Below are 22,436 nucleotides of genomic sequence, written 5' to 3'. Positions count from 1 at the left end.
CCATTTAGATTATAATCTCTTTGGCTACGTCTAGACTTCAAGCCTCTTTTGAAAGAGGCATTTTTGAAAGAGCACTTTCAAAAAAAGTTGTTCTTCCTCATAAAACGAGGTTTTCCGCAGTTGAAAAAACTGCTGCGTTCTTTCAATTTACTTTTGAAAGAATGCAGCGCAGTCTAGATGCAGGGGAAGTTTTTTTGAAAAAACCCTGTAGTCTAGACACACCCTCAGAGACGAAGACTGTCTGTTGCTAAATGCATGTACTATGCCTAACACAATATGGCTTCCATGTTGGACAGGGTCCCTAGGCAGAGCCACAAGACAAACATGCAATAATAATGAAATAGTGACAAAGCCGAGGAAGAGGTTATGAAAATGTGAAAAGCATAAAGGCTATTTTTTTATCTTCCTGAAGAAAATGAGACTCAGAGAGTTACTGGAAGCAAAACTGATGTTCTCTGCCTTTCTGAGATTTTTAAATTTCATATGACTCTCTGATTCTTAAAAGAGTCAGGAAAAAGGAAACGCCAAGCTATTCTCTACAATCCAAACAGCAGCTTTTGTTTACATTTGATGGGAATGCACAGGAAGTCTGTGTGTGCTCATCTCAGCAAGTGCTCCATTCACTGAATAGCATCAATGCCCTCTGAATATCTGCTCATGCACAGAGTACACTAGGTCCACAAAGTGAGATCATAAACACAGCTGCTATTCTTCCTACCTGCAATTAAGATGTAGCTTCCCTTGTGACAGTGTCTTTCACTTTCCATCCTCAAATGCCCTTAGCTCTGCAGAGCGCAGATTCACAGTTGTTTGGTTTCAACCCAGAAGTGACTTCAATACAGTGATGCATGCACTGGCCTCTGCCTAAGAAAGGATAAATTCGGCTCCTGGTTACACTGATGTGAATCCTGGGGCGCTCACTTGATGTCTTTGGAGTCACTAAGTTACATCGCAATCTGCTGATAAGCAATTTGTTATCAGCCTGTGGATCTGCACTCAGCACTTTCAGTAATAGCCCGTCCTCAACTTCCTTTTGAGTACTATGTAGTCATGCAGGATATGATGAGGGGGCAAGGACTCATTGTGTTGAGACTGGTGTACCTCTTGCCACACTCTGCAGTTAAATACGTACATGGGTGGAGTTCAACATGTTTCCCTTTCCACTTAACTCAGGATTAAGCTCATATGGCCTGTATCCTCAAAAAATAGTTAAGCACCCAACTCCCACTGAATTAATGGGAGTTATGAACCTAAATACTTTTGGAGATCTGAGCCTGTGACTAACTGTGGCAGGCCAAACAATAACAAAAAGGCATGGCCCATGAAGTTTAGAAACACACACACAACCTCCCGCCCCCACCACCACTACCACCAATCTTCTCCTGCCCAGGCATTTGGTTTTGCTCATCAAACAAGCAGCACAAAGGACCTCCAGTTTGTATCAAAAACGTACAGCATAACAAAATGGGTTCAGCTGCCTATAGCTTGCCTTGCCCAGCCCAGCTTTCCAAACTACTTGCCAGGGAAACTACATTTCCCAGCAACTCTATGCCCCTTGAATCCCACAGAAAAGCCAATTGGCAACTACATCATCCATTTCTACCACTGAGAGGAGAGGTCTAGCCCACCCTGCTCATAGAGCACCAGTCTCAGGAACTATGTCCTGAACCAGCAGAATGGTGCTCTACAAATCCCAGCTCATCACCAAAAGACCACTTCCTCCCTTCACTGATCACACTCTCTGCTCTCCAGACATTTTAAAAAGCCAAAGCTGGGATGGGATAGTGCTGGCTTACAGGTCTCTTGTATCTGAAATGGGCAGGTGCATCCTATTATGCTCTTATACGACGAGGATTCTAGTTGGTGGTTGGTTCCCTCCCCCTTGCCATTAAAACACTAGAAAGCAAAATGTTGAATAGCTGTATTAAAAGGGAAAATTTTCAAAAGAGCCTAAGTCACACAGGCACTTCTGCAAATGTTACCTAACGTAAATTCTAAGGGAGCAAAGTCCCGGTGAAGTCAGGAATGGTGAATCCTATTAGACTTTGTGACTGCATTGAGCTTTGGATCAGGCAATAATATTTTTAATGGAAGTTTCAAACGTGTGTAACAACCCTTAGGCTTAGGACACCAATAAATACATAAAATATATGGAGCTTATGGCTTTGAAACCATGATTCTCTCACCCCTCTCTGCATCCTCAGGTTGATGAGATGATCAATCCCCAATCAACTATAATAATGCCATTTTATTATATTTAAGAATATATACAATATATAGAATACAACATAATATAATATATATATAGTGTATATAATATATACAACATAATATAGATATATAATCTATATTTACAAAACTAGTCCTGCAGCTGTTACTCTCTTAAGCAGTCCTGTTGAATGAGATTTTTTAGCTGAAGTCACTGGAGCTTTCTCACGTGAGTTGAGGCAGCAGAGTTAGCCTCTAAGACTAGGTCTACACTAGAGGATAAGGTCAAATTAAGATATGCAACTCCAGCTACATAAAGTGCGTAGCCAGGGCTGAAGTATCTTACATAGGCTTTTGGCACTGTCCACACTGTGGAAGGTCGATGAAAGTACACTCTCCCTTCGACTTCCCTTACTTCTTGTCAAAGCAAGACTACCAGTGTCAGTGGGAGTGCTCTCTCAGTTCAAATTAGTGTTTCTTCATTAGACCCACTAATTCAAACCCCAAAAGATCAACTTCTGCTGCTTTGATCTTATCTGAAGTGTAGATATGGTCTAAGTGAATTACTCTTTTGGAATTGCAGGTAGTGGCTATAGGAATATCTTTGGAATGATACCTTTATGAAGTGCATTGTTCTGCTTTTTTCCATTGTTAATTTTATAGACTTTAAGTTTTTGTCCAATTACTTAATTTCTTACGTAACTTGACTGTTCTGCTTTTTCAGCAAAGGACATCAAATTTGACAAAGTATGCCTCATGACATGCAGAAACATCATCTCTCTTATGGATGTATCCTTTCAAATTAATGCTAACATGAATTCTCTGGGGCAACATTTTCAATGTATGCACCTCAGGAATCTTTCTCATTCCTGACAATGGACATGAGTGCCGGGCCCTGCCCCCTGGCCATGTATGTCACTGCCCTGCCCCCTTCCCCTCCTGCCGTGGCGCTCGGCTGAGTTCTGCACCGCTCAGCCAGGCCGCCGCTGGGGAACAAGCAGCACAAGTGGCCTTTTGGGCCCACAGTCCCCATGCAGCACCGAGCGGCACAGAACTCAGCCGAGCGCCACGGCACGAGGCAACAGTGCCCCCCAGAGGTGACTCGTACCTCTACAGCGTTACAGAGTCACAGACATCGGGCTACTATATATATGATTAGAATACAAAGCTGCTCTTATGTCGGGACAGTGTTCTCCCTATGTTACCCAGCAGGAGCAGCCCATCAATATGGGTGAACTAGGCAGTCGCCTAGGGTGCCAAGATAAACGGCCGTTGAGGGGTTTAGAGGCGGGGGCGCCGATCGCGTGTTTTGCCTAGGGCACCAGTTGCTGGCAGCCCAGCTAGGGCTGCTCCTGTACACAGCTGAGATATCATTCAATGTTCTACTAGATTTCCTACCGCACTTAATACAATGGTTTGCTCCCAAAAGCATCATAGGTTTCCTGGTGCAGATATTGTTATCTGAGTGAAGGAATGACTGGCAGCTTTGGACAAAACATGGGACTTCACCTAACCAGTATTTTCCTTAATGTTTGTTATACTAGTCCACTGGTAACGGGAAACTGGAATTTAATGAGTTCAAGATTTTCTGGGACAAACTGAAGAAGTGGCTAGTATGTGACTATATTCATTATTTTGCAGCTTTAATTTGTAACTGAAGGTTTCTTTTATCATTAGAGATTTATTAAGAAAATGTCAGGCAAGCACATTTCAGAGGTGGTCTAGAGATATATGATTCTGCCACAGCACAGGTGGATGAACTTCTAGACTTCTTAAGTTCCCTTCCAGCCCTATATTTCTATGCTAGTCAGAGATAAAAATCTAATGGCATATGTCTTCAAAAGCACAAAGTATTGATTAAAAACACAAATGTTTTTCCTCCTGGGAGGTAAGATCAATTCTTAGGTTTTTCCATTGCCCCAAACCAGAATGGTTTACTGGACATGTCAGAGATTTTGTCAAGTTAAGAAACTATGTTTGAGGTAATGAACTTCAGAAATGTGCTTTAATAAGAAGCCAATCAAAATAACACTGGGCGGGGGGTGTATTTCTGTTGTTTCACACAGGAAGAAAATGCTGAGTTGTAATTAGCAAGGAACTAGTCATGTGATTGATTATTATATTTTCGTTGTTTCTCTCCTCAGCAGTCAGCAATACTGAAAGTCTGGGGCAGTATTAGTCAGTTAGGCTCCAAATCTGCAAACACTTTACACGCATGACTTAACTTTCCTACTGTAAATATTCCCTTTGAAATCACGGACACTACTCATGGTAGTAAAGTTAAGCATGTGAATATGCGTTTGCAGGATTGCATGGCAAGGCACAATAATTGCATCCTCATGGGTCATTAATAATCTTTTCTGTATTCGTGCTACATCCAAGATGTGATAGTTGGAAGTTTATACTTCCCGGATTTTTCATCCAAAGTCTCAGTTGTTTTTCTGGATCACTTTCATCTCTCCTTTAATAAAACGATTGCTTTTTTTTAAACTGCCACACTTAAGAAATTCATGTCCCCAATGGAGAGATTTCCAGATATTTCTGATGAAAACATTCAGAATGAATATAACTATGGATATAACTAGTTCACAACAGAGTGAAGATTGATGTACCCCAACCCACATGGAGAATGTGGAATTTTACTTCGGTTTGATAAACATTTAATATCTGGGTCAAACCTTGATCACTATTGCCAGTTTTTATGGTTTTACTGTGAGTCTCCAGATATTTGTTGCTTTTCTTAACACCTCAGTTTCTCAAGGCAAGAGATTGTGTGAATTTTAGTTTCATCTAGAATAGTTTTTGTTGCCCTCTTTCTAGATTTCCTGTTTATGGAGCAAAGCACAAAAACATTAACTGAGTGATTCTTAGGGGTTCAGAAACCTGAGGGCACATAAAAATAACCCCAAATTATTATTTATAAAATTATTTTGAGTGCTTTGATCTTGACAGTACTGTTTGATTTTGACCTCAGCAAGCTTCCTACTTCTTTTTTTGACCCAACCAGCTAGCCAGAAATTCAGGATCTAGTCAGTTATTCCAGGTAGGCATAGGAACTGGTGGTAGTCCTATGTTTCTGAAGGCATACGAATTAAATAGCAAGAATCAGCTTCTTTTGCTCACAGCACCAAAGGCACTCTGCAGTCTGTACCCTGACCCAAAAACCGCTCCTCAGATTTCATCCAGGGTCAGCCACGGCATTCAGCTGTCTCTGAGTGCATGTTCTCCCTTCCTTCAGTGCTTAAAGTGGGGATAGTCCCAGGGAGTCTCTGATCTAGGGGAAAATGTAAAGCTCAGATAGGATTACTGGGGGGCACAAGGCATCTTTCAGAGCTGATGCCTCATAAGCTGCCCAGCCCCTTCTGCATCCTCACGCAGCACAGGGCTCCATTCCCCATGGCCACTCCCTGGCCCTTCCACCTGCTGATCATGCAGACAGGGGACCTGTGGCCCTGGGAGAGCAGAGCCTGGGGCTGGGAATTGCAGGGGACTGGGGAGCAGCAGTTGGAGAGCTCAGATGGGGGACCGGCCCTGGCACAGCCTAGAAGTCAGGATGGGGCTGGGAAGCCACAGAAGCCTCAGACCCTCCCCTTCTAACCATCTCCCCTTGTAGGAGCAGGCTTAGAGCTAGGCCAGCAGAGAAGGAAGGGATGGGGAGCAGCAAGAATGAGAGGGAAGAAGCAGTGCCCATAGAATTGGACCTCCAATGACTCACTGTACACCCAGAGAGACTCCCCCAACCTTATTTAATTCTCTAGACCCCCATTCCTCAGGAGAGACCCCAAGCTTCACTTTTGCTGCACCCTGAGCGACCCCACCAGCCACACTGTCACTGCACCCGACCTTCCAACTCCATTGAATCACATTGTACCCTTTCCACTGAGATCCCCCACCCTCACTATCATTGCACCTCCACTCATGAGACCCCAGCAAAACCCACTGACTCTCACAGAACTCCTACCCCCGAGACCCTTGTGCCCACTGTCACTGCACCCCCATCCCTTAAATTGCCTCCATTTCCTTAAATATGTGTGCAACATCAAGATTTTGAGAGAGGCATTTAGAATATGGAACTCCATGGCTTCATGTGCTACAATTTAAATATGTGAGATGTGTGAACTTACTAAATGCTGAATGTCAGTGTCTTCCCCCATGCAGAGTATCTATCTTCATTTTGATTCTGATAAATCCGGCACCATGTCTTCCTATGAGCTTCGTAGTGCCCTAAAAGCTGCAGGTAAAATAAATTTTAGACTTTTTTTTTGTGGGGGAGAAAACAGAAAAAATACATGGTGGGCAGATCCTTTACTGGAGATGGAGCTTTCACTCACACAGAGAACAGTTTGTAGAATGAAAACTGCAACAATTTCAAAATTTCTTATTTCTGAATTCTACATTGGTCAGGGCTGTTCCCCACTCTGGCAATATCTACACTGCAATTTTTGTTCGGAAAAAGATATGCACTTTGCATACCTTTTTCCACTTGTTTTTTCAGATGAGGCTTTTCCGACATTTGGCCCATCTGTATGGGACCAAATGTGGGGAAAACCTCCTCTTTTGGAAAATCTCTTATTCCTTATAAAATGAGGAATTCAGAGATGCTGAAAGAATGTGCCCGCTTTTTCGGAAACTGTTCCAAAAAAGCAGATGCGATCCCCGGACGCGGCAGAGTTTTTCTGGGATACCACCAGTATCCCGGAAAAACTCTGCAATCTAGATATAGCCTCCAAGTGCAGAAGGTGGGGGCCCTCGAGACCTTAAGTACTTTGTTTGCTTCTATAGGCTCTGCTTACAAAAACTCCCCGGAGTCACAGATTCACTGACTTTGGGAGGTAACTGCCACTATAAAGCGATTTAATCCCTAAAAAAAACCTAGGAAGAAACACTTGAAATTCTTCGTAAGGGGTACCCTAAGCTCTTTGGCCACAAGAAAGCTTGAAAAAGAAATAAACAAACAAACAAAAACCCACAGAAAACAAACTGTGTCCCTGTTAGCTGACCTCTCAAGCTAGGTAGGCACACACAGAGCCCTCCTGTTAACTTCCAGGACACAAAAAATCAGAGCAACTGAGAAAAGAACAGATTAAAACACAGGGGCTGTGTCTACACTGGGCCACTTATTCCGGAAAAGCAGCCGCTTTTCCGGAATAACTTGCCAGCTGTCTACACTGGCTGCTTGCTTTTCCGGAAAAGCAAAGACGATCTACTGTAAAATTGTCAGTGTTTTTCCGGAAAAACTATGCTGCTCCCGTACGGGCAAAAGTCCTTTTCCGGAAAAACTGTTCCGGAAAAGGGCTAGTGAAGACAGCACAGTAGTCTTTTCCGCAAAAAAGCCCTGATCGCGAAAATGACGATTGGGGGTTTTTTCCGGAAAAGCGCATCTACATTGGCCACGGACGCTTTTCCAGAAAAGCATCCTGCCAATGTAGACATGCTTTTTCCGGAAATACTTATAACGGAAAACTGTTCCGTTTTAAGCATTTCCGGAAAAGGGTGCCAGTGTAGACGTAGCCCGAGTATGTTTATACTGCAAGCTTCTTTCGGAATAAGCTTTTCCAGAAGATATCTTCCAGAAAAGCTTATTTCGAAATAGAGCGTCCACACTACAGGGAAGCCTTAAAATTAGTCCAGGGCAGGCTCCCCGAATGTGGAGTCAGTATCTCGATTTAGAGCCGCAGAAGGCAGTGGGGAGGAACAACTTTAGAATGGCCCTGGTGAGGACCTATTTCGACATAGCAGCAATGGAGCATCCACACACACCTTCTTCCGGAAAGCTTTTTCAGAAGAGGCATTATTCCTTGTGGAATAATGTTTACCAGCATTAGAAAAAGCGATCCGTTATTTCAATTTTCTTTTGAAATAATGCAATTGCAGTGTGGACGCTAGTATTGTTTTTCTGGAATAACAGTCGTTATTCCGGAAAAACAGTGCAGTATAGATGCACCCACAGAGAAAAGTGGTATCTCTGGGCTGTAGCTTAATTATGCAGCATGGTGGAGGAAAGGCATGGATTCACACGGAGAAGTTTAACCAAACAACAGAAACAAAGACAAATACCCTGATCCAAACTAATATACATTTACCTCCTTATTTACTCAAAATCCCTTCATGGTCCAGTCCACTTTCATGCCCCGAATTCCTTGGAGGCATGGTAGTCCTGCATGGGTTTAAATCATTCTCTTTCTCCCAACTCCTGGCTTAAACTCACACAAAGAGAAACAGCAGCAGGTATATATTTACAATTTAAATCTCAGCACTATATCCCATTGGTTCTTCTGGCTCCCTGCCAACAGCACCGTTAGCTACTTGAGTTTAACTCTTTAATCACTGAGTGTTGGCCAGCACTCCTCCTATCCATCACAACATCTATTTTAAATAAAAATCATTTTATAGTCAGCTCAATTTCTGCTTGAGGCAGAGAATCAATTCATAGGGTACGTCTAGACTACCGCGTTTTGTCGACAGAAGTTTTGTCGACAGTATCTGTTGACAAAACTTCTGTCGACAAAGAACGTCCAGACACATTGAGTTCTGTCGACAAAGCAAGCTGCTTTGTCGACAGAACTCCGTAGTCTGGACACAGTGTTACAGGCAATAACACCTTCTGTCGACAGAGTTCTGTCGACAGAAAGTGTTATGCCTCGTAAAATGAGGTATACCAGCGTCGACAAAACTGCTGAGTTCTGTCGACGTTATGTCGACAGAACTCAGCGGTAGTGTAGACGCTGGTATAGTTTTGTCGACAAAAGTCCACTTTTGTCGACAAAACTAGGTAGTCTAGACACACCCATAGATTATTTGCCCACTAATAGATTTTCAATAAATAAATAGATTATGTATTAAAATCTCTCAGATTCCTTTTCAGGTCAACTAGGTTGCTGCTGCTTTTTCTTTATTCTTTATTTTTAAAGGATTTCAACTCAATAATTACCTGCTGCAGCTGATTGTCCTCAGATATTCTAATGACCAGTATGAAATTGATTTTGATGACTTCCTAAACTGCTTAATTCGCCTAGAGAATGCAAGCCGTAAGTATCCATGTTTGCTTAAATCATATGTATGACACTCCCACAAAGTTTGGATTGTAGCCCTGGGCAAGGCTCATCCACAAAAAGATAACAGTCTACTGTTGCAACAAGATAGAGGAGTTACTCCTTTAGCTCAAGAAGCAGAGGTCTGCCCTATGAATTTGAAGGTCTCGGTTTCAAATGCTGTCAGTGACCCACGTAAGAGATAGTTAGATGTACACTTGTGCTGACATTACATGCTTTTTTAATTATTTTTGGGGGGTTGAATGAAAAATATCACCCAGCATGCAGCTATGAATTCTGTTTTTCAATTAATTTTTCTGTCCAGATTAGTAGCAATTAATAGGGATGGGTAAATCAGCCTCTGACTCTGGCTCAAAACTGAGATTAAACCCAACCCCTTAATGAGGATGAAAAACAGTTTAGTTAACTTTTTAAATATTATTATTAAGCTTTTTGCTTATTTTCCCTTTCTGGTTCCAGTCTGTGCTGGATATTGAAGGGACAAAGCACAGAGGGAGTAGGTATTTTTGCTATATTCCCACCATACATTTTCAGAATAAGAAAGTACAGATAATCAGGATAAAATACAGACATCTATTCAAATCTCTGGATGTGTCTCATGCCCAAACCACCAACTGTGAGTTATTTCTGAAGTCCATACTCAGGCAAAAATCCCATTAAAGTCAATAGTCATTTTGCCTTCACAAATAATTCCGTTTTCAACCCATTCTTCACCAGTCACATATGATTAAAGCCTTTATAGAAAACCAAATCCTTCCTCTCTGGAACAGCCACAAATGGGGCTTCACAGTGGGACAGATTGCTTATGTGTATGAATGTGATTTAGGCATTCTTATAACTGTGATGTCCTGATGTTTGTTTCAGGAGTATTCCTGGAACTAACTATGAAAAACAGAGAATTCATTAACCTGAATATAAATGAGGTATGATCATAATTTCATACAAAAACTGACAACCTGGAGATCTGTTCTAGACCTTTCTCGCTTTTTAAAAATTGGGAATAGGTGCAGCACTCAGAGGGTGAAATCCTAGTCCTAGTGAATTCAGTGGAGGTTTTGCCATTGATTTCCGTGAAACAAGGATTTCACCATTATTGCATAACTCTGTCTCCTGCAAGGTGATTTCTCACCTTCTCACCCCACTTCATAGTCACTGCTCCCTTTTTCTCCTCCTGATTTTCTCTGGTCTCAATTCACTGTTGGGGTAAATGGGTGCAGCTGATTGGAGCAAAATGCCTCCTGGTTCTTCCTAAATCATTGAGCATCCAGACCACCCTTTACTCTAGGGTGTGCTTTTGTTACCATCCTACTCCATATCTTCTCATTGTTGCCTTGTGCTCCCCCTCTGCCTATTGTACCTCTTCCATTCTCTTTCATTTCACGCTTAGATTATTATGAGCTCTTTGAGGCAGGGTTTACCTTCCTTTTAACTACAGGACTTAATGTTCAACAAATTCCATGTCAGAGCATGGAGAGGGGTGGGTTCCAACTTCTGTCCCTGCCACTGGGCATGAGTACATTTTCTTTTTAGGAGTCTAAAGATTTTTTTTCCTGGTAATAATTGGACCAAAATGTTTCTCTCATTTACACTGTTGAAAATTCAGAGCGACTCCAGCAAAGTCAACTGAGTTACTTTACATTTATATGATACACTACAGAGTTTTTTTGGAAAAATGTCCATTTTTAAAAAAAATCTTCCATTATGTCCACACTACAATCACGTTCTTCCAAAAGAAAAATCAAAAGGACAGAGGAGTTTTTCCAACATTGGTAATCCACATTCTACGGGGAAGAAGCTTTTTTCTGAAAGAGCTCTTTAGGAAAAAGGTGTGTGTGGACGGGGAAGAGGGAGTTCTTTTGAAAGAAGAGGAAAGAGGAAAAAGCACAGGTGCCCTGGTGGCCACTCCATCCATAATAATCACAGTTTAAATGCAAGACAGCACCCATTCATGGACACTGCCGAAAAAGCAGATCACTTTTTCAATGAGCTTTGGAAGTGTGGAAGATTTTTTCTGGAAAAGCTTTTTCTGAAAGAAGCCTGCAGTCTAGACATAGCCTAAGTGAGGGTATGTCTACACTGCAACACTATTCCGAAATAACTTAGTCCATGTCTATGCAGCAGGCAGTTATTTTGAAATAGTGTCAAAATATTGTCAAGCTGGAGGACTTCTCACTCTGACTCCTGCAACCCACAATGTACAAGAAATAAGGGAAGTCAGAAGAAGAGTGCTCTGTTTTGAAATAAGTGCTGTATAGACGCTCCCTATTTCGAAATAAGCTATTTTGAAATAAGATCCGCAATTGACATAGCTCAATTTGCGTAGCTTATTTCGAGTTGGGCCCTGCAGTGAGGGTGCACAGTGAGAGAAGAATTTGTCCTGTTGCCTTTCTTTTAGTCATGAAGAAGTGCTTGAATCTCATCATTACCTTTGCTGACAAATATTTTTATTGATTACAATTAATCTAAGGCATTGGTTCTTTGGCACAAGTATCACAATTCCCCTGCCTTGTAAGCCATCAACTCAAAACAATAGGGTACTGTTACAAGGCCTATCATCGGGCACCTGGGATTTGATGATGGTGGCTGGGATTATCAGTCATAACTTTTGATCTTTATGTCTCTAATAGTTTATCACCCTTGCAATGAACATTTGAAGATCTCCAACCTGGATTTCAGCAAGATCTCTTGACTGGGCCACTCAAACCTCCAACCAAAGAGCTGTTCCCCTTTCTGTGCAAATGTATACAAGTGCTACGGTGCAAGGGGAACACTTATTCTTCCCACTCCTTCTCTTCTCCAGTCCCGTTGCATTAATGAATAAAATCTTGATGGGATTAAATTTGCTTTAGTTTGTATAAAGATTAATATTGATTGCTACAGTGTAAATAAGCATTTGGATGGGGCGCTTGCACATTTCAAGCAGCCTGAAACTGATATTTGTGAGGGACCAATGCCTTTTATGAAGTGTAGTCATGTTGCCCCAATATACTTATTCATTGCATGGAAACTCTCATTGTTGCTTGTCCACAGCAGTGTTTCTCAAAACTTTTTTTATAAAGTACCCATTTTTTTAAAAAATTATAAGTACCTCCCCCTACCTACAGTTTTCAGATACACACATTTTTTTCTACTATTGCAACATGTTTGTTTAAACAACTTAATCGTAGCCGGGCAGGCGATGAAATTTTTGGGTGTAAAAAGTAAAAAAATAATAAAGCGCTGTAAAACTTAAAACAAAAATTCAGTTTTCTGCAAATTTCAGTTGTGTTGACGTATCCCCCACACTTCTCTTGAGTACCCCAAGGGTACTCGTACCACTGGTTGAGAAACACTGGTCTACAGATTACCACAATGCTTTTGAAGATATAGAAGCCTGCAGAAATTCATTACAATGGTATTGGCCTCCAAGTGGGTTTTGCCCAACAAACAATGGACCAGCATTACAGAAGAGCATCCCAGGGTGTTGCGAATCAGGGTGGAGGCATGGTGTAATAGATGAACATTTATCCTGAAACATTTATCCAATGGGAGCTGTGAGTCTGGCTTGCTCAGAATGGGGTTTGATCCATTATTTGGTTCTGTCTACAGTCTCACTGAGATGCAAACTATGTCCACTTACTCCCCTTCGTTCCATTCCCTAGCACCAGGCTGACCACAATGTATCCCACAAGGCAAATACATTTCACAGAGTTCTACCATGCAGTCAGTGGCTGTGTTCACTTCTATATGGATGTGTGGCTCTGAGACCACCGGTGCCAACATGCAGTGCTCCAGCCTGAGCTGAGCAGCTAGGACCTGAGTTCCACACCGGAAGGCAGGTGGCTGCATTCTGTTCCGTTTTATGCAAACTGGGTCTAGTCACTCCTGAAGCTTCAACTCCAACCCAAGCCACAACTTCAGAGTGCTGTTTACATGGCTATTCGTAGAGCGCTAACGTGAGCTCTGCCAGTCCAAGCCTATCAACCTGAGCATGGAGGCTCATTCCCACTGGCTCCAAATTGCTGGGTAGACAGGCTGTGTCAATCAGTCTCCAGGTGCTCTGCACTAGTGGTCATGTAGCTTTGGTGTTCAGCTTAATTATTTTCTAATTAAGTCAAAGTCCCAGCACATCTCCAGGTTTGTTCCCTATAAGTACATCCACAACTCACATTTGCTTTGTAATAAATCATCTAGGCTGAGTTTGTTTTCCAACTCATTTATTGCAGCAAAAGAAACTTCTGTAGAGTAACTATTCATTTCTGAATGCCCAAGTTTTGTCATATTGAAGTAGCCAGGGCTTTTGTTTTGGACCTGAGGGCCCCACAGGGAGTTCTGAATGGGAAATCAAGCTTTAATTTAAAAAAATAGTGAGGTTAAAACAATACAAGTGATATAGCACATTTTCCGCTGCCTGTGTAGAAGATGCCTCTGGAACTTACTGCAAGGTGGGCAAAAAGCATGGAGACGCTTTACAGAATTTAGTAAACCAAGGTGTGGCACTCTATGGCGTGAGTTTATTTTTCTCAGACTGCGTATCCCTGTAACAGCTATGGGCAAAGTCTTCTAACTTTGGAAAAGTTTGGATTAAGACCTAGAATTCAAACTCTGTTTCAGCATTTTTTCAGATCTGAGGTTTTAATTCATCCTACACAATGTCTGGATCTGGAGTTCTACTTTGGCGCTTCAGTTCAGGTCCTTCTCTATCCAACATACATTCCTTCGCCATCCCCCACTAAAAATCAAACCTATAGATGCCAGGCTGTCAAACCTCTGTGTATCATCGGGGCTTAGTTACTATTTATTAGTGGTTTGTATCACAAATTGTTTCTACCGCAATGTTATCAATGACACAGAAGAAGTGAGAAGTCACACTACCTGGTTTCACATCTGGCTATTTCTCTACCAGGAGCTGGGAGTGTCTTGGGGGAAACAGGAGTGGTAGGAGAGGCCAAGGGTGTCTTTAAAAACAGCTAGCTCTGCACTGAAAATGACAAAAAAAAGTCAAAATAGAAAAAGACACAAAAAGCTTCCACCACCCAGTTTGAGGAGGGACATCTGCTGTTTGAATCACAAAGAAGCAGAAGACCAAACACCTTGTTAGTCTAGCTAGCCTCCCACTCAGCGCCCCAGCCCCTCTCAACTTGGCATGTCAGTTATGAAAACAAACAAAAATGCTTGAGCCCTGCTCCTCTTTCATTACAAATTAAGCACTGGTCCCAGCCCCACTCGAAGAGGCTCAGGATACTTGCTTTCGTGGATATTCATCTGGCCCCACCACCATTTGTCTGAGCAGCTCTCAGTCTGTAATGTAGTTATCTTTGCACCACTGTTGTGCGCCGGGGGAGTAGCATCACTCCCCTTTTACAGAGGAGCACAGAGAAAGACCAAAGCCAAGATCCTTAAAGATACGTAGGAAATTAGCTGGCTCTTTAGCCCACCATTTAGATGCCATGGACAGTTTCAAAGATGACACCTAACTTCGTAGGTGTCCACATCCCTTTCTGCCAGATGGCATTTGCCATGCCATGTAAGTAAGGAAACTATCTCGCAGCGAACAAGCTGCTCGGAGCTCAAGCCAAAGCAGGTTCTCAAACCTCCTTCCACACCAGCACCACACACACACCAGTCTTACCAGCAGGGCCCTTTCTCCATACGCATTCTCAGTGCACACCTGTTACCTGCCAGCCCCTGTATCAGGAGGGCTGGAGGCAGGTCAGTGTTAGGTTGAGGGGCAGCAGAGCACCCTCAAAAGATGTACAGAGGTACAGGGAAATGCAGGGGGCATGTGAGAGAGCAGGAGACAGGCAGGTTTGGCTGTTAGGGTGTGGGCTGCCTCAGTGACTGAGCTGGCTCCAGTGCCTCACTTCAGGAGAGGGTTCATCGCAGAGGATACAAGCAGAGAGAGGTGCCTATCTCAGGCCCATCAGCCAGGCACTCTAGGTCAGCTCCTTAGGTGCCTAAGCCCATCTCCTCTCCCCCTCGGTCACAGAATTTCATTCCTGGCTCACTTTGGTGGCTTCCAGCTTCAGAAAGCACCTTCCCTAGATGCCTCCATCTCCCTGTGTGCAGTAGGCAAACCTGAGGGCCTAATTCTGGGCCAAGAATTCCACTGGCCTCTGAGGTGCCTAGGCCAGAGGCATTACACGGCTCAGCAGAGCCCCTGGGCCCCAAGCCACCCAAGAAGCTTGTGACCAAGCAGAAAATTCAACCCAGCTCTGCCTAGTCCCAAACTGCTGCCCTAAGCATTGAACTATCATCATCCTCTCTGAATGAAAGCCAGGCCCATTCTCAGATGGGAAAAGTGACCTCACCCATAAAGCTGCTGAGCAAGGCACATTTTGTCATTCTCCACAGTTCTTGTTGTGATGGCTTCTGGGCTGCGACGTGAGAGAGAGAGAGAGACTGGGGGGTCCATCTCCTGATCTTGCTGGCTTTTCTGTAGGGCGGTAAAGCTCTGGCTCTGGCAAGCTACTTTGCATAGCACTGGACATAATTTGAATAGCTCGTTTTCTAACATGTCATGCTCCCAACCTTTTAGCAACCACTGCCTCATTCTGTTGGCCCTGCCTGTCTGCAGCAGGAAATGTTAATGGAGTTCATCACAGAGAGATTTCTTTATAATTCTTTGGTTAACAGTACTCATGAAGCTGCAGTGGTAACTCAGACCAATAAGCTCTCCTCCTCCTGCAGAGAGACCCAAACAGAACCTGTTTATAAAACCTCAAACTGCAGGATGATAGCTGAGCTGTCTGCTGCCAACAACATTTGTTGGCACCAGATTTCTCATGAGCTGAGCTATGTGGTCCTATCAAGCCACTCAAAGAAAATTCCGCAGTTCCTAATAGCATTTGCTGAGTGATTTTGAAGCAACGCACACTTCTAAGTAGAAAGACATAATAGTATCGGCCTGAATTACAAGTAAGCAAACAAAAAAAAATCCAAAGTAGGTTTGCTGTATGCATGCCGTTGAGTCCCCTTCCCGGTTTTTGAGGCATTACAATTACATTGTCTTAGCTTTTAAAACACTTGGGCTATGTCTACACTCACGGCTTCTTGCGCGAGTAATACGCAAAAGAGGTTAAGTGTGGAATATCGCCGAGCCTCATTTGCATACCTAATGAGCCACCATTTTTTTTCAGAAGAGGCTCTTGTGCAAGAAGGAGCGTCTACACTGCCCCTTCTTGCGCAAGAAAAACCCTCTTGCGCAATGCCGTTACACCTATTATTACTTTTCAAGAAGAACGGCAGATTCAGTACGTGAGAGCCATACTTATAATTTGCAAGTAATTATGATAGAGAGTGAGCAATTGGCTCTCAGTAGAGACATAAATGCCTGGCACCTTTTGGTGAATTATTAGACCTGACTCTGGCACACGGCTGGGCAAAAGGGCCTCCACAGGCCAGCTCTGGCCTGCCAAGCAGGTGGACCCTGCCCATGAAGTCCCTGCTGCTTCCCCGCCCCCAGGCCCTAATTGGCCTGGGGGCAGGGAAGCGTGCAAAGCCTCCTCCCGCCCTGCCAGGAGCACATGGTGCTTTGAAGGACTGTACACTGTTCGCAGGGCAGTGGGGGGAGAGCAGAGGAGGCTTTGCGTGCTCCCCCGCCCCCAGGCCAATCAGGGCTTGGGGGTGGGGGAGCTGCATGAAGCTTCCTTTGCCCTGCCCAGGCCCTACAAGGGGCCCGCAGCACTTCAAAGTGCCACGTGCTCCTCACAGGTTGGGAGGAAACTTCCCGTGCTCCCCTGCCCCCAGATCCTGATTGGTCTGGGCATGGGGGAGCATGCCAAGCCTCTTCCAGGGCATGGATGCCTAGTGGGAAGGGAGGGGCAAAGGGGCTCCCCCACCCTCAGACCAATCATGGTCTGAGGGTGGGGGCCCCACCCCTTCCTGTTTAGGCCCCGCCCCTTCCGGGGTGGCCCGCAACTACTTCAAAAATTTTTGAAGTGGCCCCAGGGCAAAAATTATTGCCCACCCCTGCTCTGGCCGTAGACCTGACTCCAGGGGATCCCTCGTAAATGCCAGTTGGCACAAAGAGGTTTCAGAGTCATGCTGATGTTACGACTTGATTATTTGTCCTGCCGCTTACAGATAGAACAGTGGCTTGGGAGTCCATTCCAGTTTGAAAACAGATTGCCTGGTGCCACGGTGCAATGGATTTGTCATGTCACAGCCTGATCTGCTTCATTTCCTGGAGCATGCTGTGTGACTGAAACAGAAAATGGGTCAGTGATTAATCGGGCATCTCTCAGTCACACTCACCATATGTTGATATGGTTAAGGGAGAGTGTACATGTTTATCCTCGGGTGGGGGGGAATCTTATGGAAAGTTCTAGCAGGACACAATTCAAGGCCAGTTAGATAAAGAATAACTCTTTCATGGACTCTTTCAGAACTGAGAGTGATCTTTATGGAAGCTAATATTCTTACAGTGTTCAGATGTCTGGTCCAATATGTGTGTGAATAGATTCTAAATCTTTAATTTTGTATGTGTTAATGGTGACAAATAAGTAGATCAGTAGCAGTCGGCTCAATCCACCTGCTTGCCTAGCCATTATCAGCTAGCAATGTTCTGCAGTCATTTCTACAGAGATGAGTGTTAAGTAGGGATTTGGCGGCTCAGACAATATTGAGCTGATGGATTTTTTTGCATCAAGGATGTGTCACACATAGGTGGTATGGGAGACGCAGTGAAAGTACCTGAGGGAGAAAGGATTCAAGTAATCAATCAAGACTGGAGGAGCCAATGAGAATAACTGGAGTGTCAATGCACACCGGTAACAGGGGATAGGGTGAGGGGAGCTAACTTGCAGCAGCTTTGAAAGGAAGCATAAAAAGCTTGCATGTGGTCAAGTGGAAAAGGAGGAGTCCCTGGTAGGACTCAAAGATGGGGTGATCTGGCAGAATGAAAGGCTGGGAAAGTGTCCACACCAGCAGCATTCTGCAGTGACCAGAGGGGGGTGCATGGTTGCAATAGTTAAGGAGAAGGTTGCAGTAGTCAAGACAAGAGGCTGGTCGAGATTTATTGGTGTGGACAGAAAGGAAGGGCTGGAGCACAGCGAGATTTACAAATGGCCTCAAAGTGTGGGGCTAGCAAGAACGGTAGGAATGGCTGTATTCAGCACTGCGGAAGACACGTTGGAAGATACAGCTCTGGCCCAACAGTCTCTCACAAGCAAAACAGACGGATGAAGACTGGAGGCATCATGCTCCTGAAACCCCACAGGATGGGACTAACTTGGCATCTCTTTCCATTTGGTAGTTCTGCATTTCAGCAAAGGGTTGCTAGAAACATTGATTGGCGTGGCATGGTTGATGTTTGCAGGCTTCCCAGAAGAAATGGGGTTTAAGGCAGGATTGGATTGGTTTGATAGTTTGTCAGGAGGAGTGGGTTACGGTTGAATGGTTCCCCAGGCACACCAGAGCCTAGGGGGCCTAGGGTTGTAGATTTGGTGTGAGCCAGCCCTGCAGAGGGGTGGCAGGGGCTAGAGTGCCAGCATGGGCTCTCCAATGCAGGGGGAGGGAGCCCTGAGCCCCAGCCACGCTGTGGGGCCACATCCAGCCCCCAAGCCTTAGGTTCCCCACCCCTGCTATAGCCCTTCCCCTCCATGCCCCAAGAAAGTTCCTGTAGTTGAATTGGAACTGTGCCTGCACAGCCTGTGACAGAGGCTGCTGCCTCTGCAGGTGGCAGCTTGTGTGACGTTAGCCGAGGCCAATTGCTAAGCAATAAAGGACACAAGCAGATTTGCAATGATTCGTTAAACGTGTGGCAAAACACTTCACCGCAAGAGGGGAAATTTTAAAATTCCCTTAATATTAACCCAGAATGGGGAATGCCAAAATCATACCCACGTCTTTCACTGGCACTGAAAAGCATGTGGAGAAAGGGGAGGAATAGAACATTCACAATAGTCAGCAGTCCAGCTTCCTAAAGGGCTTAGACACGAAACAGTTAACATCTCTTAGCCAGAGCCTACTATACTGTACTACAGAGAGGTGATTATTCCTTCCAGATACAGGCCAGACATACAAGCCCTTTTCTGAACCAAGAGCTGTGGTAACGTTTCCTGATACAAACCAGGCTCACGACTGGCTGGCTGAACAAAGAAGTTACAGTACAGTTTGCATACATCGTGGGATAGGAATTGCCCCAGGGTCTAGCGATTCAAAGGGGCTATGCAGCTCTGAGGACTAGGTGGCCCTTCTGCTTGAGGCCCCACCCCTTCTAGGAGCACAGCCCCCCTCCTAACCCTAACCCCCCCCCCCCACGCTTGCCCAGAAGCCTACGGATGATGTTGGCTCCCCTTACCTCAGCTCCCTCCCTATAGAAATAGCAGGTCTGCCACGCTGCAACAGAGGTTTGCCTCCCTGGCCTTCTACTGTGCCTGCCACAGCTCTTTGAGTTATACATACATTACTGCTGTGTGTGTCCCTATAGCCCAGGGGTGGGAACCTTTTTTGTGTTGGGGGGGGTGGTGACCCACAGAAAAAATCAGTTGGGGGGCTGCACACACGTGAGAAGCAAAAACAAAGAAACCCCCTTCCTGATGTGGCCCTTGACTGAGAAGAAGAAAGACACTCCCCATGTTCCCCAGGCACACCAGAGCCTAGGGGGCCTAAGGTTGTAGATTTGGTGTGAGCCAGTCCTGCAGAGGGGTGGCAGGGGCTAGAGTGCCAGCGTGGGCTCTCCAATGCAGGGGGAGGGAGCCCTGAGCCCCAGCCATGCTGTGGGGCCACATCCAGCCCCCAAGCCTTAGGTTCCCCACCCCTGCTATAGCCCTTCCCCTCCATGCCCCAAGAACATTCCTGCAGTTGAATTGGAACTGTGCCTGCACAGCCTCCTCTCCCCACAAACACCCGAGATCCACCACGTCCTGTGCTAATGTAATATAAATATTAAAGAAATAAAATAGCGCTTAGCTAAACTAAGCTGCAAGTATACATCAGGGCTACGTCTACACTGGCCCCTTTTCCGGAAGGGGCATGTAAATTTCACGAGTCGTCGTAGGGAAATCCGCGGGGGATTTTAAAAAAGCCGGAAAAGAGCGTCTAGACTGGCCCCGATCCTCCGGAAAAAGTGCCCTTTTCCGGAGGCTCTTATTCTTACTTTGAAGTAAGAATAAGAGCCTCCGGAAAAGGGCACTTTTTCCGGAGGATCGGGGCCAGTCTAGACGCTCTTTTCCGGCTTTTTTAAAAGCCGGAAAAAAGCGGCGGACATTTTTATTTAAATGCCGCGGGGGATATTTAAATCCCCCGCGGATTTCCCTACGACGACTGCTGAAATTTACATGCCCCTTCCGGAAAAGGGGCCAGTGTAGACGTAGCCCAGGTGTTCTGTCTTTAACAGATACTTCTATGGACCCTATTTAGTTGCACAACACTGCTGTGCGATAGAAAAGCACTATGGCCTCCCTTTTACAGTGTGTGTGTGGGGGGAGGGTTAAAGTACAGAAAGACCAAGTGATGTGCCAAAGTCCACATAGGAAGTCAGTGGCAAAGCATAGAACCAACTACAGCATTTCAGACTCCCAGGCTAACGCCCTGAGCACACTACCATCCTTCCTCTTCTCTTGTCAGCACCAAATTCTGCATTGGTGTATTGGTGCAGCCCCTGTACATGAATGTAAGCCAGGGCAGAACTTGGTGCTTTATCCAAGGAGGTCTAGCTGCTCATAATTAGCATAGAGACACATACACACACTCTGACATCAACCACAGTAAACAAGCAAGCAGCGCTACAGTCTGTTCTGAAAATAGCAAATGGCAGATGGAGCTAAGAGTTTTTCTAAAAGTGGAAGCAACAGCAGATTTGGGTTGTATTATTAAACGAGAGTTGGTATTGCCATTCTAAAACTTTATTTCCAGGACTTTAAAAAAAAAATATTGTAGCAACTTCATATTGCATCCAGCTGACACTTGTCTCCCCAAAGGTTGGAGACAAATGTGTTTTATTTTTGTTTCCCAATATGATTCTGAAAAGCCAGACGTCTTTTATAGTCTCAGAGCAGGGAAAGGTAAAAACAAAATACCTGTTACATAAATGGAATTGGCTTCAGCTGAGGACTTTTGAAACAAAAATACATTGCGGGTAGTGAATGAGTCACATGTGGGAGTTTATTCAAATCCTTTTAATTTAAACAATTTACTTCTGCCAGATTTACATGTCTAGAAGTCTGCAATTTAAAAAAATAGCTGAATTCTCTTATTATCCAGGGATGGGGAGTGGGATTGGTCATGTTAGGGAGCAACAAGCAGCTGGGACAGGCAAGACTCCCTCACGCTGGAGGAAGATGGCAACAAGGCAGGAGTGGCAAAGTGCCCTAAGGGGGGGGGGGCACGGAGGCCTGACCTGTGGCCCTGAGGTCCCACACCACCCCTTGAAATCCCATTTGCTCCTCTCTGCCTCCTCCCCTTGTGGCTTGCTTACCTTTAGAGTTGGTAAAAAGTGGGAGTCCATGGGTTCCCCCCCCATTCTAGCACCCCGGTTACAAGGTGACTCTCAGCCCTGGGTGCCAACTAGGCCCATCTAATTGAATGCCATGTACATCAGAAACCTGGGAGCTGTGTCCAGAAAGGGCCACTCCCAGATACCAGAGCAGGACACAGTCAAGAAGGAATAACAAATCATGCTATATCTGGGCATTTCTGAGGAGTCGAATAGTGAATGGTGCAGCCTCGCTGTGCTGGCCCCAAACTCAGATCACAACATTCACTTTTACATCATAGTTTGCAAATTAAATGCAACACCAAGAATGCTGCCTACTCTCTGTCCCTAAACAACAAGCTACTAGAAGGCCTGAGGGAGGCTGAGTACATCACCACCCTCAACCAGAGCTATTGGCATGTCCTCTTGGCACCTGATTCTTAAGGTGCTAACGGCATTGGCTATTTCCCATGGGCCATATCCAGACCTTCCAATTGGCCTCCATGGCACTCCTGTGACCTTTGAGAGGCTCATGGACTAAGTACTTCTGCCCCGCAGAGTGTCCGATGTAGTGATCTGCTCCATCTAGGTAGAGTCCTGCCAACAGGTCAGGCCTTTAGGGCAGCAGGTCTCACAGCCAGCCCAGCCAAGCGCCAGGTTGGTTGCACAGAGATGACGGAACTAGGCTTTGTGCTGGGGGATGAGCAGATCAGAGCCTTGATAGCTAAGGTGTAAAGACCCCGGTAGAATGCCCCGTCGCCACCACAAAGCAGCAAATC

At 44.9% G+C, this 22,436-nt stretch overlaps 1 protein-coding gene across 2 annotated transcripts in view; it reads left to right on the top strand.

The window, feature by feature from the left end:
* CAPN9 (calpain 9) overlaps window positions 1-12,059 on the top strand; it is a 55,755-nt gene extending 43,696 nt beyond the window's left edge. For both annotated transcript variants that reach the window (XM_075924713.1, XM_006121995.4), the window contains 6 exons: window positions 2,933-2,997; window positions 3,753-3,821; window positions 6,367-6,445; window positions 9,120-9,236; window positions 10,125-10,183; window positions 11,888-12,059. In XM_075924713.1, the coding sequence (XP_075780828.1) occupies window positions 2,933-2,997; window positions 3,753-3,821; window positions 6,367-6,445; window positions 9,120-9,236; window positions 10,125-10,183; window positions 11,888-11,914 (416 nt within the window). In that variant the 3' untranslated portion in view covers window positions 11,915-12,059. The remainder of the gene's footprint in view (window positions 1-2,932; window positions 2,998-3,752; window positions 3,822-6,366; window positions 6,446-9,119; window positions 9,237-10,124; window positions 10,184-11,887) is intronic.
* Window positions 12,060-22,436: the final 10,377 nt, after the last annotated feature.

Source organism: Pelodiscus sinensis, chromosome 3 (assembly GCF_049634645.1).
Source record: "Pelodiscus sinensis isolate JC-2024 chromosome 3, ASM4963464v1, whole genome shotgun sequence".
Taxonomy (NCBI): Eukaryota; Metazoa; Chordata; order Testudines; family Trionychidae; genus Pelodiscus; species Pelodiscus sinensis.
Note: the sequence above shows the minus strand (reverse complement) of the source record. Positions and strands in the feature narration are given on the sequence as shown.